The sequence below is a fragment of the Macaca thibetana genome, chromosome 10 (genome assembly GCF_024542745.1).
Source record: "Macaca thibetana thibetana isolate TM-01 chromosome 10, ASM2454274v1, whole genome shotgun sequence".
NCBI classification, from domain to species: Eukaryota; Metazoa; Chordata; class Mammalia; order Primates; family Cercopithecidae; genus Macaca; species Macaca thibetana.
In genome coordinates this window covers 67186364-67203643 of record NC_065587.1, presented here as the reverse complement: position 1 = coordinate 67203643, position 17280 = coordinate 67186364, and the positions used below count along the sequence as shown (strand labels likewise).

General features: G+C 47.8%; 1 protein-coding gene across 1 annotated transcript in view; it reads right to left on the bottom strand.

Moving 5' to 3' along the window:
• The window catches only part of COMMD7 (COMM domain containing 7), a 319129-nt gene that overhangs the window by 20993 nt on the left and 280856 nt on the right, over positions 1 to 17280 (bottom strand). Inside the window, exons 2-4 of the mRNA XM_050807315.1 lie at positions 16731 to 16903; positions 1615 to 1668; positions 1417 to 1519 (exon numbers count right to left, since the gene is read on the bottom strand). Of these exons, the coding sequence (XP_050663272.1) occupies positions 1417 to 1519; positions 1615 to 1668; positions 16731 to 16814 (241 nt within the window). The 5' untranslated portion in view covers positions 16815 to 16903. The remainder of the gene's footprint in view (positions 1 to 1416; positions 1520 to 1614; positions 1669 to 16730; positions 16904 to 17280) is intronic.

The following is a 17280-nucleotide window of genomic DNA, read 5'->3' as shown; positions in this document are numbered from 1 at the left end:
CTTTGGGAGGCCGAGGTGGGTGGATCACCTAAGGTCAGGAGTTCGAGACCAGCCTGTCCAACATGGTGAAACCCCGTCTCTACTAAAAATACAAAAAATTAGCTGGGTGTGGTGGTGGGTACCTGTAATCCCAGCTACTTGGGAGGCTGAGGCAGGAGAACCACTTGAACCCAGGAAGCGGAGGTTGCGGTGAGCCAAGACTGTGCCATTGCACCGCAGCCTGGGCAACAAGATTGAAATTCCATCTCAAAAAAAAAAAAAAAAAAAAAAAAAAAAAGAAGGCAAGAATCACATAAAAACGAGGCTCAGAAAATTTCACAGTTGAAAATCTCTGGAATGTTCTGGTTCAAGCCCCCCGAACCTCAGGAGCACAATACAGGGCAAAAGGAAGAAACTTCACTAAGACATAGGAAGGTGCCGAACAGAAGCAAACAAATTAAACCCCCAACTTCTAATACACTTGAACTGAAGCTGGGCATGGTGGCTTATACCTGTAATCCCAGCACTTTGGGAATCTATAAGGCAGGAGGACAACTTGACCTAGGAGTTTGAGACTAGCCTGAGTAACATAGAGAGACTCTATCTCTATACACAAAAATCATTAGCCAGGAAGGGTGGTGTCCACCTGTGATCCCAGCTACTTGGGGGGTTGAGGCAGGAGGATCACTTGAACCTAGGAGTTCGAGGCTGAAGCGAGCTATGACTGCACCATTGTATTCCAGCTTGGGCAACAGAGCAAGACCCTATCAAAAACAGAAAAAATGCTCCATTAAAAAAATTATTAGATTCAGGCTGGGCGCAGTGGTTCACGCCTGTAATCCCAGCACTTTGGGAGGCTGAGGCGAGCAGATCACAAGGTCAAGAGATCACGACCATCCCGGCCAACATGGTCTCTACTAAAAATACAAAAATTAGCTGGGCGTGGTGGCGCGTGCCTGTAATCCCAGCTACTTGGGAGGCTGAGGTAGGAGAATCACTTGAACCTGGATGGCAGAGGTTGCAGTAAGCCAAGATTGCACCACTGCACTTCAGCCTGGTGACAGAGAGAGACTCCATATCAAAAAAAATAAAAATAAAAATACTAGATTCAAGGGACATTGTCGAGCTGCTATAAAAGTTTCCAAGTGCTTATTCTCAATTTCTGTCCTTATTAGAGACAGGACAAGAGGACATTCTCGGAATGGAACCCAGGATACAGACTGAACTTTTGAGTTGCGCTGCGCCACAGGGCACTGCTATTCCACTATACTATGTTCACCTGTTACACGGGCTCCCTCGAGAGACTGAGTCCCACACACATCTGGCTCATTACCGAACACTCTGGCTCAGTCCACAGAGCATGCTTCAATGACTCCATGTACTAAAGGAATGTCAAGTTAATGTCTCTGGCCACAGCTGCTAAGAGAGGTTACTCACCATTTGGAACCAGGAGGAGGCTTTTCACAATGCTTCTGAGGGAGCTGAGACTGATACGATTGGTGGTGGCAAATTCAGAGAGCTGAGCCAGAAACCTTTCCACCTGCAGTGAGGGAACAGTGAAAACCTGGGCCTTCACTTTTTAAGCATCTCAGGGACCACGGACCCACTCTTCCTAACATGGAATGTTCTATTTACCTCTTTTGGCTCAGTTAGGAAGTGGAAAAGCACCTCTGTCAGGGCTGAGAACTGCTGTGAAGGAAACAAGACAGAACATCAGTACAATTTCCACTGCTGGGTCAGCATGCCCCACCCCAGGCAACTGCAGAGACTTGAGAGGGAAGAACAGTAACAGCCAGGTGTTATGCCTGTTCTGATCATCCTAGTTACAAATGTTCACAATCCCACCACCGTGTCAATATACGTGTGTCACTACATCATCTGAAAAACACGTTTATTGGGATACTTGGGAAACATGTATTGAGAGACCGTGAGCATACGCACTCAGAAGCACACATATATCTCTAGGACACAGACACACACAGACAGACATACACACACGCATGCACAAAGGGAAAATCACCAGAAAATTAAAAGTGGTTACCACTTTGGATGATTTTTGTTTTCTTCTGTTTTACCTATCCATATTTTCTTTTCTTTTCTTTTTTTTTTTTTTTTTTCCCTGAGATAGGGTCTCTCTGTTGCCCAGGTTGGAATGCAGTGATGCAATCTCGGCCCACTGCAACCTCTGCCTCCTGGGCTCAAGCGATCCTCCCACCTCAGCCTCCAGAGTAGCTGGGACTACAGGCATATGCCACCACACCTGGCTAATTACTTTTTTTAATATAAAGACAGGATCTCACTTTGTTGCCCAGGATTGTCTCCAACTCCTGGGCTCAAGCAATCTACCCACCTGAGCCTCCCAAAGTGCTGGAATTACAGGCATAAGCCATGCACCTGGCCTCATATTTTCTTGGGTTCCCCCCACCCATAAACATCTCATTACTTGTGTAAGACAACAATAAATTGTAACACTTTATTATGCACCTAGAACAGACTCTTACAGTTTTGTGTGTCTTAATCTTTTCTCTTTACTGGTACTGTGCTGTTAGGAACTGAATGTTTGTGTCTTCACCAAATTCATATATTGAAGCCCTAACTTCTGTTGTGACAATATTTGAAGACAGGACCTTTTAGATGAGATGATAACGGTTAAATGAGGTCATAGAGACCATCACCCCATAGGGCTGGGGGCCCTTATTTTGATTTTATTTTATTTTTTAGACAGAGTCTCACTCTGTTGCCCAGGCTGGAGTGCAGTGGTGTGATGTCGGCTCACTGCAACCTCCACCTCCCGAGTTCAAGCAATTCTCCTGCCTCAGCCTCACGAGCAGCTGGGACTACAGGTGCCTGCCACCACACCTAGATAATTTTTGTACTTTTAGTAGAGACAGGTTTCACCATATTGGCCAGGCTGGTCTCGAACTCCTCACCTCAAGTGATCCACCTGCCTCATCCCCGCAAAGTGCTGGGATTATAGGCATGACCCACCATGCCCAGCCTAGGGCTGGGGCCTTACAAGAGGAAGAGGCCAGGTGCAGTGGCTCACGCCTGTAATCCCAGCATTTTGGGAGGCCAAGATGGGAGGATTGCTTGAGGCTGTGAGTTTGAGATCTGCCTGGGCAACATAGCAAGACCCCATCTCTTTTCTTTTTTTTTTTTTTTTGAGACAGAGTCTTGCTCTGTCGCCCATGCTGGAGTGCAGTGGCACAATCTTGGCTCACTGCAAGCTCCACCTACTGGGTTCACACCATTCTCCTGCCTCAGCCTCCCAAGTAGCTGGGACTACAGGCACCCGCCACCGCGCCCAGCTAATTTTTCGTATTTTTAGTAGAGACGGGCTTTCACCATGTTAGGCAGGATGGTCTCGATCTCCCGACCTCCTGATCCGCCCGCCTCGGCCTTCCAAAGTGCTGGGATTACAGGCATGACCCACTACGCCCGCCCAAAGACCCCATCTCTTTAAAAAAAAAAAAAAAAAAAAAAAGGAAGGAGACAGCTATCTACAAGCCAGGAATCACATTGGCTGGCATTTGATCTTGTACTTCTGCACAAGCAAAACTGTTAGAAATAAATGTCTGGGCTGGGTATAGTGACTCATGCCTGTAATCCTAGCACTTTGGGAGGCTGAAGCAAGCAGATCACAAGGTCAGGAGTTTGAGACCAGCCTGGACAGCATGGTGAAGCCCCATCTCCACTAAGAAAAACCAAAACAAACAAAAAAAATTAGCTGGATGTGGTGGTGTGTACCTGTAATCCCAGCTACTCGGGAGGCTGCGACAGGAAAATCACTTGAACCCAGGAGGCAGAGGTTGCAGTGAGCCATGATCATGCCACTGCACACCAGCCTGGATGACAGATCGAGACTCCGTCTCAAAAAAAAAAAAAAAAAAAAGAAAGAAAGAAAAGAAAAGAAAGTCTGTTGTTGGAGCCAACCAGTCTATGGTATTTTGCCTTAACAAAATACCAGCTGCCCAGGTATTTTGTTATGGCAGCCTGAGCTGACTGAGACACAGATCATTACCTTCTCATGTCCCTCCCTGTGAACAGTGTGTATAGGCTGGGCATGGTGGCTCACGCATGTAATCCCAGCACTTTGAGAGGCCAAGGTGGGTGGATCATTTGAGGTTGGGAGTTCAAGACCAGCCTGGCCAAAATGTAAAACCCCGTCTCTATTAAGAATACAAAAATTAGCTAGTCATGGTAGTGCGCGCCTGTAATCCCAGCTACTCGGGAGGCTGAGGCAGAAGAATGGCTTGAACCTGGGAGGCGTAGGCTGCAGTGAGCTGAGATCGTGCCATTGCACTCCAGCCTGGGTGACAGAGCGAGACTCCGTTTCAAACAACATCAACAAACCCAGTGTGTATGGCATAGTGGGGAAAAGCTGGATGCCAGGGTTTAAAAGACCCAGTTGAATCAGTGTTCTCCATTGACTACTCTTGTGAATTTGGTCAAGTCATTTAGACTCTGTGTCCCAGTCCTCATGAGGAAAACAAAGGTAGTAATATACAGCTTCCAATACTAACAGTGACACATGCAGAGCCTCTAGCACAGAGCCAGGCTGGAAGCTAAACAAATGATAGCTACAATTAGAGCCATAATTAGAGTCACTATACCATTTGATCCACCTTCTAGAAGCAATATATAAAAAAAGATTACAGGCAGATACTTCAGCTTAAAACCCCCAAAGTTGTATGTGTAGTATGTTAAATGCACCTATCCCTTCTGCTGTGACACATTAAACTCTACACATCTGTCAGGGCTCTGCATTATTTTATTCGAAAATGTATTCTATTTTAAAAGAAAATGAAACTGGGTGTGCTGGCTCATGCCTACAATCGCAGCACTCTGGGAAGCCAAGGTGAGAGGATCACTTGAGGCCAGGAGTTTGAGAATAGCTTGGGCAATATAGCGAGAACCTGTCTGCACAAAAAAATTTAAAAATTAGCCAGACAAGGTGGCATGCTCCTGTAGTCCTAGCTACTCAGGAGGCTGAGGCAGGAGGATTGCTCGAGCCCGGGAGTTCCAAGCTGCAGTGAGTTATGATCATACCACTGAACTCCAGCCTGGGTGACAGAACAAGATCCTAGTTCAAAAAATAAAAATAAAAAATATAGTAGCCAGGTGTGGTGGTATGCACCTGCAGTTCTAGCTACTCTGGAGGCTAAGGTGGAAGGATTGCTTGAGCCCAGGAGCTTGAGGCTGCAGCGAACTATGATTGCGCCACTACAATCCAGCCTGAGCGACAGTGCAAGAATGTGTTATTGATCCCTCATCCCTATCTCTTCCTTCCCAAACCCTCCTTATCCTCCAAAGCCCTGCCAAGAAACCATGACACTCCCAACAAGAAAGGGAGCTACCCAGATTCTCAACTTCTGAGGCTGCTCTCTAAAAACTCACCTGGGGCCACCTAGAATTTTCAACCCTGATAAGGAACACAAACATGTCTTAGAAGAGAAGGTTCCTTATACGGCATTGCAGCTTCACAGCAACTTAAATATTGTAACTGCACAGTAAGTATTTGCTGAATAAATCTTTCCTAAACACTCCCCCCATGCTTTGCCTTTGCAATTGTATAGGTGCCTCCCTCTGGAATGCTCACCCACCCATTACTATCTATGCATGCGTCTCAAAATCTTAAGGATTCTCCCCAGTAAACTTAGGAAGAGATGCACAAGGTCATTCCAGATTAGAGAAATGCAAATCAGTAAAACCAGAAGATGCTATTTTTCACTTATCAGATCTGCAAACCCAAAAGTTTGACTAGGACACCAGTGCTGGTGAAAGTACAAGAAAGCAGACAGGCTCCTGCATGACTGATGAAAGGATACACTGGGGTGACCTTTCTAGAGGGCAATTTCGCAACGTGCATCTAAGTTGTATTTTTTTGAGGCAGAGTGTGGCTCTGTCACCCAGACTGGAGTACAGTGGCGCAATCATGGCTCACTGGAGCCTCCAACCTCTTGGGCTGAAAGCAATCCTCCCACCTCAGTCTCCTGAGTAGCTGAGATTACAGGCACATGCCACCACATCCACACTGGGCTAACTTTTTTATATTTTGTAGAGACAGGGTCTCACAATGTTGTCCCAGCTCATCGGGAGCTCCTGAACTCAAGCAATCCTCCTGCCTCACCCTCCCTAAGAACTGGGATTATAGGTATGACCGACCACACCCAACTGGCATCTAATTTTTAAATGATTATACCCCTGGACCTAGTAATTCCATTCCATAAAGTATATCCTTCAGGTATGTTCCAAAACGTAAATGTTTTGGCAAGTCACAGTGGCTCATGCCTGTAATGCCAACACTTTGGGAGGCTGAGGCAGGAGGATCGCTTGAGCGCAGGAGACAAGCATTATGTTCAGGCAACATAGTGAGAGCCCATCTCTACAAATCATAATGCATTTAAATTAAAAAAGAAAAAAGAAGGCCAGACGCAGTGGCTCACGCCTGTAATCCCAGAACTCTGTGACGCTGAGGCGGGCGGGTCACCTGAGGTCAGGAGTTTGAGACCAGCCTGTCCAACACGGTGAAACCCCGTCTCTACTAAAAATACAAAAATTAGCTGGGCATGGTGGCAGGCGCCTATAGTCCCAGCAGAATTACTTGAACCTGGGAGGTGGAGGCTGCAGTGAGCTGAGACTGCACCACTGCACTTCAGCCTGGGCAAGAGAGTGAGACTTCATCTCAAAAAAAAAAAAACCCAAAAGAATGCAGACCTGTTTGTATTCAAGGGGGAAAATAAGATACATTGTTCAGTTTAAAAAAAAAACAAACAAACAATAAAACAGGCCAAGCAATGTGGCTCACGCCTGTAATCCCAGTACTTTGGGAGGTTGAGGGGAGGGGGGGATTACCCGAGGTCATGAGTTTGAGAACAGCCTGGAAAACTTGGCAAAACCCCATCTCTAGTAAAAATTCAAAAATAGGCTGGGCGCGGTGGCTCACGCCTGTAATCCCAGCACTCTGGGAGGCCAAGGCGGGTGCGTCACGAGGTCAGGAGATCGAGACCCTCCTGGCTAACACAGTGAAACCCCGTCTCTACTAAAAAATACAAAATATTAGCCGGGCGTAATGGCGGATGCCTGTGCAGTTAGCCGAGATCATGCCACTGCACTCCAGCCTGGGCCACAGAACGAGACTCCATCTCAAAAAAAAAAAAAAAAATTGGCCTGGCCCGGTGGCTCACACCTGTAATCCCAGCACTTTGGGAGGCCGAGGCAGGCAGATCACCTGAGGTCAGGAGTTTGGGACCAGCCTGACTAACATGGTGAAACCCCATCTCGACTAAAGATCCAAAAAATTAGCCAAGTGTGGTGGCACGCGCCTACAATCCCAGCCACTTGGGAGGCTGAGGCAGGAGAATTGCTTGAACCTGGGAGGTGGAGGTTGAATTGAGTCGAGACTGCACCATTGCACTCCAGCCTGCGCAACAGGGCAAGACTCCATCTCAAAAAAAAAAAAAAAAAATTAGCTGGGCATGGTGGTGTGTGTTTGTAATCCCAGCTACTCGGGAGGCTGAGGCAGGAGAATTGCTTGAACCTGGGAGGCAGAGGTTGCAGTGACCCGAGATTGCACCATTGCACTCCAGCCTGGGTGACGAGTTAAACTCCTTCTCAAAAAAAAAATAAATAAATAAAATAAAACAAAACAAAAAAGGCCGGGCGCAGTGGCTCAAGCCTGTAATCCCAGCACTTTGGGGGGCCGAGACGGGCGGATCACGAGGTCAGGAGATTGAGACCATCCTGGCTAACACGGTGAAACCCTGTCTCTACTAAAAAATACAAAAAACTAGCCGGGGGAGGTGGCAGGCGCCTGTAGTCCCAGCTACTCGGGAGGCTGAGGCAGGAGAATGGCGGGAACCCGGGAGGCGGAGCTTGCAGTGAGCTGAGATCCGGCCACTGCACTCCAGCCTGGGCAACAGAGCAACACTCCGTCTCACAAAAAAAAAAAAAAACAAGCGCCGTGGCTTACGCTTGTAATCCCAGCACTTTGGGAGGCCGAGGCGGGTGGATCACAAGGTCAGGCGTTCAAGACCAGCCTGGCCAAGATGTTGAAACCTGTCTTCGCTAAAAATACAAAAATTAGCCCGGCATGGTGGCACGTGCCTGTAATCCCAGTTACTTGGGAGGCTGAGGCAGAGAATTGCTTGAACCTGGGAGGTGGAGGTTGCAGTGAGCCCAGATCATGCCACGCCACTCCACTCCAGCCTGGGCGACTGAGCGAGACTCCGTCTCAAAACAAACCAAAAAACAAACAAACAAACAAGCAAGATCCATTTTATATATATATATATATATATATATACACACACACACAAATTCAAAGCCAGATGTCGGAGGACCACTTGAGCCCAGATGTTCAAGGTCACCACAGACAACATAGTGAGACCTCATGTCTAAAAAATAAAAATAAGACCAGGCACAGTGGCTCATGCCTGTAATCCCAGCACTTTGGGAGGCCGAGGATGGCAGATCACCTGAGGTCAGGAGTTCAAGACCATCCTGGCCAACATAGTGAAACCCCATGTCTACTAAAAATACAAAAATTAGCCAGGTGTGATGGCAGGCACCTGTAGTCCCAGCTACTCGGGAGGCTGAGGCAGGAGAATCGCTTGAACCCAGGAGGCAAAGTTTGCAGTGAGCCGAGATTGCGCCATTGCAGTCCAGTTTGGGCAACAGAATGAGACTCCATCTCAAAAAAAAAAAAGAAAAATAAGAAAACATGGCCAGGCATGGAGGCTTACGCCTGTAATCCTAGCACTTTGGGAGTCTGAGGAAGGTGGATCACCTGAGGTCAGGAGTTCAAGACCAGCCTGGCAAACATGGTGAAACCCCATTCTACTAAAAATACAAAAAATTAGCTGGGCATGGTGGTAGGTGCCTGTAATCCCAGCTACTTGGGAGGCTGAGGCAGGAGAACTGCTTGCACCTGGGAGGCAGAGGTTGCAGTGAGCCAAGATTGCACCATTGTACTCTAGCCTGGGCAAAGAGCAAGACGCTGTCTCAAAAAAAAAAAAAAAAAAAATTTAAAGGATACCCATAAATATGCTGGCAAATTAAGACTTTTTTCTATAAAAATCAGTAAGAAACTATTTTTTGTTTGTTTTTTGAGACACAGTCTTTCTGTGTCACCCAGGCTGGAGTGCAGTGGTGCGATCATGGCTCACTGCAACCTCTACCTCCTGAGTACAAGTGATTATCCTGCCTTAGCCTCCTGAGTAGCTGGGATTATAAGCATGCACCACAATGCCCAGCTAATTTTTGTATTTTTAGTGGAGACAGGGTTTCACCATTTGGCCAGGCTGGTCTTAGACTGCTGGCCTCAAGTGATCCACCTGCCTCGGCTTTCCAAAGTGGTTGGATTACAGGCGTGAGCCACTGCGCCCGGTGGTAAGAAACTATTAAAATGATTTCTAGAGATAAGAAAAATAAACATTTGATTTTTAAGAGATGGGGGTCTCACTCTTTCACTCAGGCTAGAGTACAGTGGGGTGATCATCATAGCTCACTGCAGCTTCCAACTCCTAGGCTCCTGCCTCAGCCTCCTGGGTTGCTCTGGGATTACAGACATGCTGCACCATATCCAGCTTATTTCACTTTGATGTCTTTGTATACTGTTTGAATTTCCTGTCTATTACTTTCATTTCCAGCTTGGTGAGAGGATTGTGGGCCACTTGCTTGTCTTCTCTTTTATACTTTTCTGAGTTTACTCTCGTTCTAAAATGATTAACTTAAAATCCTGCCTATTATCAGACTCCACATTACCTAGGACTGGCCACGGGCATCAGAGGGCACATCTATCATGTGCATTTTGGTACTATCTGCTTCTTCATCTTATGACCTGTTGTAGAAGATCACAACTTCCCCAGGACAAAAGGCCTTGACCATCAAATATTCCTAAGTCCCACCAGGTTTAGTGGCTATTTGGTTTATGGTAGGCATTCAGGTAAACACCCACTTAATGAGCAATAAATGGTAATGAGGAGGTTCACACAACGATTCCTTCACTCCTTGAGGCCTACACTTCAGAATTCAAAACGAATTCAGCTAATAGAGTGGGTACTTGGCGAAGTCCGATTATCCAACAAAAGACAGAGAAATGGCCCAAATGACTCAAGTAAATAGCTTATCAGGAGAAAGGTTTCTGTACTAACAATAAAAGTAGCAGGGCGCAGTGGCTCACGCCTGTAATCCCAGCCACTTTGGGAGGCTGAGGCGGGCAGATCATGAGGTCAGGAGATCGAGACCATCCTGGCTAACATAGTGAAACTCTGTCTCTACTAAAAATACAAGAAAATCAGCCAGGCATAGTGGCACATGCCTGTAATCCCAGCTACTCGGGAGGCTGAGGCAGGAGAATTGCTTGAACCCGGGAGGTGGAGGTTGCAGTGAGCTGAGGTTGCGCCACTACACTCCAGCATGGGCGACAGAGTGAGACTCTGACTCAAAAACAAAAACAAAAACAAAAACAGTAAAGGTAAAGGTTTAGAGTATGTTTCAAGGTTAGAAAATGAGTCAATTCCTGGGGATGATGACTCACACCTGTAATCCCAGCACTTTGGGAAGCCAAAGTGGGTATATCGCTTGAGCCTGGAAGTTCTAGACCAGTCTGGGCAACATGGCAAAATCCCATTTCTTCAAAAAATACAAAAATTAGCCAGAGCTGGGCGCCATGGCTCATGCCTGTAATCCCAGCACTTTGGGAGGCTGAGACAGGTGGATTACCTAAGGTCAGGAGTTTGAGACCAGCCTGACCAACACGGTGAAACCCTGTCTCTACTAAAAATACAAAAAAATTTAGCCAGGCATGGGGGCAGGCGACTGTAATCTCCTACTCAGGAGGCTGAGGCAGGAGAACTGCTTGAACCTGGGAGAAAGAGGTTGCAGTGAGCCGAGATTGTGCCATTGCACTCTAGCCTGGGCAACAGAGCAAGATTCCGTCTCAAAAAAAAAAAAAGAAAATTAGCCAGACATGGTGGCACATGCCTATAGTCCCAGCTAGTAGAAAGGCCAAGGTAGGAGGATCACTTGAGCCTGGGAGGTCGAGGCTGCACTCCAGCCTGGGTGACAGAATGAGACCCTGTCTCAAATTTAAAAAAAAGAAAGAAAGAAAAGAAAAGAAGTCAACTCTGGGTGTTGACTATAGCTCACACCTATAACCCCAGCACTTTGGGAGGATGAGGTGGGAGGATCCCTTAAGGCCAGGAGGCCCAGATCAACCTAGGCAACATACAGCGATCCCGTTGCTATAAAAAATTAAAAAAATAAAAAATCAGCCTGGTGTGGTGGCACATGCCTGTGGTTCCAGCTACTCAACAGGCTGAGGCAGGAGGACTGCTTGAGCCCAAGAGTTCAAGACTGCAGTGAGCCATTATTGTGCCACTGCTCTCCAGCCTTGAGACAGAGTGAGAGCCTGTCTTAAAAAAAAAAAAAAAAGAAAAAAAGAAAATGAGTCAAGTGCTGATCTCAAAGGAAGTGGTTGTATTTTCTATGAATACCAAGCTGGAGGTAATTTTACAGATCATACAATCCAGTATCTTAAAAAAAAAACAAAAAACTTTGTTAGTAGCAGAATCTTTTTTTATTCTCCAAATGGATATCTTCCAGAGAATACTGATACATTAACAAGGAAAAGCTAAGCTACCTCCATAGGCTTTGAAGCCAAACACGTGATCCTAAATTCCTGGCTCCATCACTTCCTGGCTGCCTGACAGTATTTATTTATTTTCTTGAGACAGGGTCTCATTTTCTCACCCAGGCTGGAGTGCAATGCCATGGTCATAGCTCACTGCAGCCTCAAACTTTCGGGCTTAAAGGATTCTCCTGCCTTAATCACTTAAGTAGCTAGAACTACAGGCACACACCACCACTCAGCTAATTTTCAAAACCGCTGGCCAGGCACAGTGGCTCACGCCTGTAATCCCAGCACTTTGGGAGGCCAAGGTGGGCGGGTTACGAGGTCAGGAGTTCGAGACCAGCCTCGGCAACATGGTGAAACCCCATCTCTACTAAAAATAGAAAAATGGGCCGGGCATGGTGGTGCATGCCTGTAGTCCCAGCTACGTGGGAGGCTGAGGCAGGAGAATCACTTGAACCTGGGAGGCAGAGGTTGCAGTGAACCGAGATTGCACCACTGCACTACAGCCTGGGCAATAGTGAGACGTCGTCTCAAAGAAAGAAAAATGTTTTTGTAGAAATGGGGTCTTGTTATGTTGCCCAGGCTAGTCTTGAACTCCTGGCCTCAAGTGATCCCCCCACCTCTGCCTCCCAAAGTGCTGAGATTATACGCATGAGCCATCTTGCCTGGCTTTCTGCATGATTTTATTTATTTATTTATTTGAGACATGGTCTGGTCTGTTCTCTGGGCTGGAGTGCAGTGGCATAATCATAGCTAACTGCAGCCTCCAATTTCTGACTCAAGTGATCCTCCCACCTATGCCTCTGGAGTAGCTGGGAGTACAGGTGTGTGCCACCATGCCTGGCTAATTTTTTATCTTATTGTAGAGATGGAGTCTTGCTATGTTGCCTAGGCTAGTCTTGAACTCCTGTCTACATGACTTTAAACAGATCAATTTATTTCTCTGAACCATCTTTCTTAACTGTAAAATGGGAATAATAATAGTGCCTTCCTTTTTGTTGTTATGTATAAAACATTTAAAATGGTGCCTGGATACATGATGCATGCTCAATATATTAATATCATGTAATAGCTATGTTCATGTAACTGCTCTGTGATTCAGTTTCTTCATCTGTAAAATGTGAATAATAATAAGTGGCTGGGTGCAGTGGCTCATGCCTGTAATTCCATCACTTTGGGAGGCCAAGATGGATCACCAGAGACCATGAGTTCAAGACAAGCCTAGACAACATAGGGAGACCTTGTCTCAATTTAAAATAATAATAATAGCAACTACCTATAAGAGTGATTGCAAGGACTCAATGAGTTAACATACATAAAAGCACTTAGATCCCTATTGTCCAGTGGCCACTTGCCACATAAGCATTTAAAAAGGGCTAATCTGGCCAGGGGTGGTGGCTCACTCCTGTAATCCCAGCACTTTGGGGGGCCAAGGCGGGTGGATCACTCGAGGTCAGAAGTTCGAGACTACCCTGACCAACATGGTGAAACACCATCTCTACTAAAAATACAAGAAAAAATTAGCCGGGCATGGTGGTGCATGCCTGTAATCTCAGCTCCTTGAGTGGCTGAGGCATGACAATCACTTGAACCCCGTAGGCGGAGGTTTCAGTGAGCCGAGATCACACTCCTGCACTCTAGGCTGGGTGACAAAGCAAGACTGTCTTTAAAAAGAAAAGGGCTAATCTACTTTAAGGTGTGCTGTAAGTGTAAAACACCAGATTTAGAAAACTTCGTACCAAAAAGTAAAATATGTCATTGATATTTATATATGGGTTAGATATTGAAAAACATTTTGATATTGTGGATTAAAGCATGGCATTTTGATCAACGATGAACCACATATAAAATGATGGTCTCATAACATTATAATGGAGCTGAAAGATCCCTGTTACCTAGTGATTGTCACAGCAATCTGCGTCCAGCCATGTTTGTGTTTTAAGCTATGTATTAAGGCCAGGCACAGTGGCTCAAGCCTGTAATCCCAGCACTTTGGGAGGCCGAGACAGGCGGATCACGAGGTCAGGAGATCAAGACCATCCTGACTAACACGATGAAACCCCATCTCTACTAAAAAATACAAAAAACTAGCCGGGCGAGGTGGCGGGCGCCTGTAGTCCCAGCTACTCGGGAGGCTGAGGCAGGAGAATGGCGTGAACCCAGGAGGCGGAGCTTGCAGTGAGGTGAGATCCGGCCACTGCACTCCAGCCTGGGTGACAGAGCGAGACTCCGTCTCAAAAAAAACAAAAAACAAAAAAAACCACAAAAACATTTTCAGGCCAGGCCCAGTGACTCACTCCTGTAATCCCAGCACTTTGGGGGGCCAAGGCTGGTGGATCATTCAAGGTTAGGAGTTCAAGACCAGCCTGACCAACATGGTGAAACTCTCAAAAAAAAAAAAAAAAAAAAAAAAAAAGCTATGTGTTACTACAAAAGTTCCAAAAAGTTTAACAAAACCAGCCTGGGCAACATGGCAAAACTCTGTCTCTACAAAAAATACAAAAATTAGCCAGGTGCGGTGGCATGTACCTATAGTCCCAGCAATTTGGGAGGCTGAGGTGGGAAGATTGCTTGAGCCCAGGAGGTCGAGGCTGCAGTGAGCATGGGTGACAGAGCAAGACCCTACCTCAAAAAAAAAAAGTAATTGTTCATGAAGTAAAAAGTTACAGTTGGGGCCAGGTGCGGTAGCTCATGCCTGTAATCCCAGCACTTTGGGAGGTCGAGGCGGGTGGATCTCGAGGTCAGGAGATTGAGACCATCCTGGCTAACACAGTGAAACCCTGTCTCTACTAAAAATACAAAAAATTATCTGGTCCTGGTGGCGGGCACCTGTAGTCCCAGCTACTCGGGAGGCTGAGGCAGGAGAATAGCGTTAACCCAGGAGGCAGAGCTTGCAGTGAGCAGAGATTGCGCCACTGCACTCCAGCCTGGGCGACAGAGCAAGACTCCGTCTCAAAAAAAAAAAAAAAAAAAAAAAAAAAGGTTACAGTTGCCCAGTTGCAGTGGCTCACGCCTGTAATCCCAGCACTTTGGGAGGCTGAGGCAGGCAGATCACTTGAGATCAGGAGTTTGTGACCAGCCTGGCCAACGTGGTGAAACCCTGTCTCTACTAAAACTACAAAAATTAGCCAGGCAAGGTGGTGCACACCTCTAGTACCAGCTACTTGGGAGTCTGAGTCACCCGGGAGGTGAAGGTTGCAGTGAGCCAAGATCATGCCACTGCACTCCAGCCTGGGTGACAGAGGAAGACTCCGTCTACAAAAAAAAAAAAAAAAAAAAAAAAAAAAAGTGACAGTAAGCTAAAGTAAACTTATCAAAAAAAGAAAAAAAAATTTTTTAGAAATGGGGTCTCACTATGCTGCCCAGGCTGGAGTGCAAAGGCTAGTCACAGGTGGAATCATCGTGTACTACAGCCTTGAAATCCTGGGCTCAAGTAATCCTCCTGTCTCAGCTTCCCAAGTAGTTGGGACTACTGTGGTAGCTCGCCACCACACCCAACTAGAAAGTTTTTTTTTTTTGAGAGTGAGTCTTGCTCCATTGCCCAGACTGGAATGCAGTGGTGCAATCTCGGCTCGCAGTTACCATGCTATATAGGTTTGTAGCCTAGGAGCACTGGGCTATATCTTATATCCTAGTGTGTAGTACGTTTATGTAAATAAACTCTAGGATGCTTGCACAGGATGAAATCAGGGTCGGCCATGGTGGCTCACGCCTGTAATCCCAACACCCTTGGGAGGCTGAGGTGGGCAGATCACCTGAGGTCAGGTGTTCAAGACCAGCCTGGTCAACATGGTGAAACCCCATCTCTACTAAAAATACAAAAATTAGCCGGGCATGGTGGCGTGTGTCTGTAGTCCCAGTTACTCCGGAGGCTGAGACAGGTAACCGTTGAACCTGGGAGGCAGAGGTTGCAGTGAGCCGAGATCATGCCACTGCACTCCAGCCTGGGCAACAGAATGAGACTCTGTCTCAAACAAACAAACAAAAATTAATTTCCATTTCTATTTAATTTTTAAATGTGGCTACTACAAAATGCAAAGTTAGAAATGTGGCTTGCAATTTTTTTCTATTGCATAGCTCAAGCTTAGAACCTTCCTGTCATTATAAGTTGTAAATTTGGTTTTTATCTCGCAAACAGCACGACTGTGTGGGAAGTTGTGGGGGGTATGGAGATGAAAGAGAGGGGCCCTACCTCCTGGGAAGTGACAACCTAGTGGGGAAATAGATGTATCTTCCCAGTGGGGGTGAGAAGTGTCATTTTCACCTATGTATTTCAGCAGCCTTGGTGGTATGAAAGGGCATGCCAACCAGCACAGAAGCAGGACGTCCGAGGCTGCCTTGGTTGGGACCTGCAGCCTGAATGCGGAGAAAAGGGCTTTGCTAGCCCTTTGCTAGCTCCCCTACTATCAAGGATGGGGACCCCCACTGTACACAGTGTATAGGGTTTCTTTCCATGTGAATCCCAGGGACTCTCCTTAACTGGGTGGTTAAGGTGCCATCAGCCTTGCCCCAGACCCAGCCCCAGCCCCTCAGGCCCACAGAGCCCCAGTGGGGCCTGGCTATTACTGACACTCATGTCACACTGAGATGTAAGACGGCAGCCCAGGCCGAGCTTCCCCGGGCCCCCTCGGATTCTCGGGCGCTCCCACTCCCCCTAGGCTTCCTTGGACTCCCTGCCAAACATCTATCTCCCTTTGGACCCCACTGCTCCCCAAAACTACTCCTCACGCCCTTAGTCTGTTTCTTCAGTTCCCCAAACTCCTTCAGCCTCATCTAGACTTCCCTCCGTCCCTCTTCTAGGACCCCAAAAGCTCTCCTCGGCCCCAGGACCCCGCAAAAGTTCCGTAGTCCCATATCTGAGACCCCACAAGGACTTTCGGAACCCTCCGCTGGGCCTAAGGCCCCCGGAGATCCCTCGGCTCCCCACACTCTCCTCAGACCCCAGCTCCCCTTAGCCTCGCCTCGAACCCACCTCACACAACCCAAACGCCCACCAGACGCCGCTGTGTCTAGTCTCTCCCAACACCGGCGCACCCCCGGACTTCCCCTGCCCCCAGGCCCCGCTCCCGGAATCACCTGGGCCGCGTGCCCCACGCCCGGCCGCTGAGCCCACCTGCGCGCCCAACTGGTTCAGCTGCTGCATGTCGCCGCCCACGGCCTCGGGCACTGGGTCCTCAGTGCAGTGCAGGCGACCCATGGCGCGCGCCCCAGTCCCGCAGGTTCCGCCGCCGCCGCCCTGCTCAGCTTCCTCCTCCGCCGCCGCCGCCGCCGCCGGCCTCTCGGCGCATCCACAACCGCACTTTCGCCACGGCCGCCGCCGCGCGCTCCTCCCCCGGCCGCCGGGGGAGGTCCGGAGCCGGGGCGCCCTCGCAGGGCCGCGGACACACGCGGCCGCCGGGCTCTGGGGAAGGGCGGGGGCGGCGCGGGCAGACGCGAGGTTTCCTGCCAGCTCTCCCGCTGAGTGACCTTTGGGTACGGCGCTTGGCCTCCCTGGACCTCAGTTTCACCATCTGTGAAAATGATGGCTGGGGTAGCTCCTTAAATGAGTTAAGCCTCCAGAAATGTTTAACGCAGAGACCGTCGCACAAGAGGTCTTCAATCAATGACCAGCTGCTATTATCATCACTGTTATTATGCACTCCACAGATATTTATGACACGCCT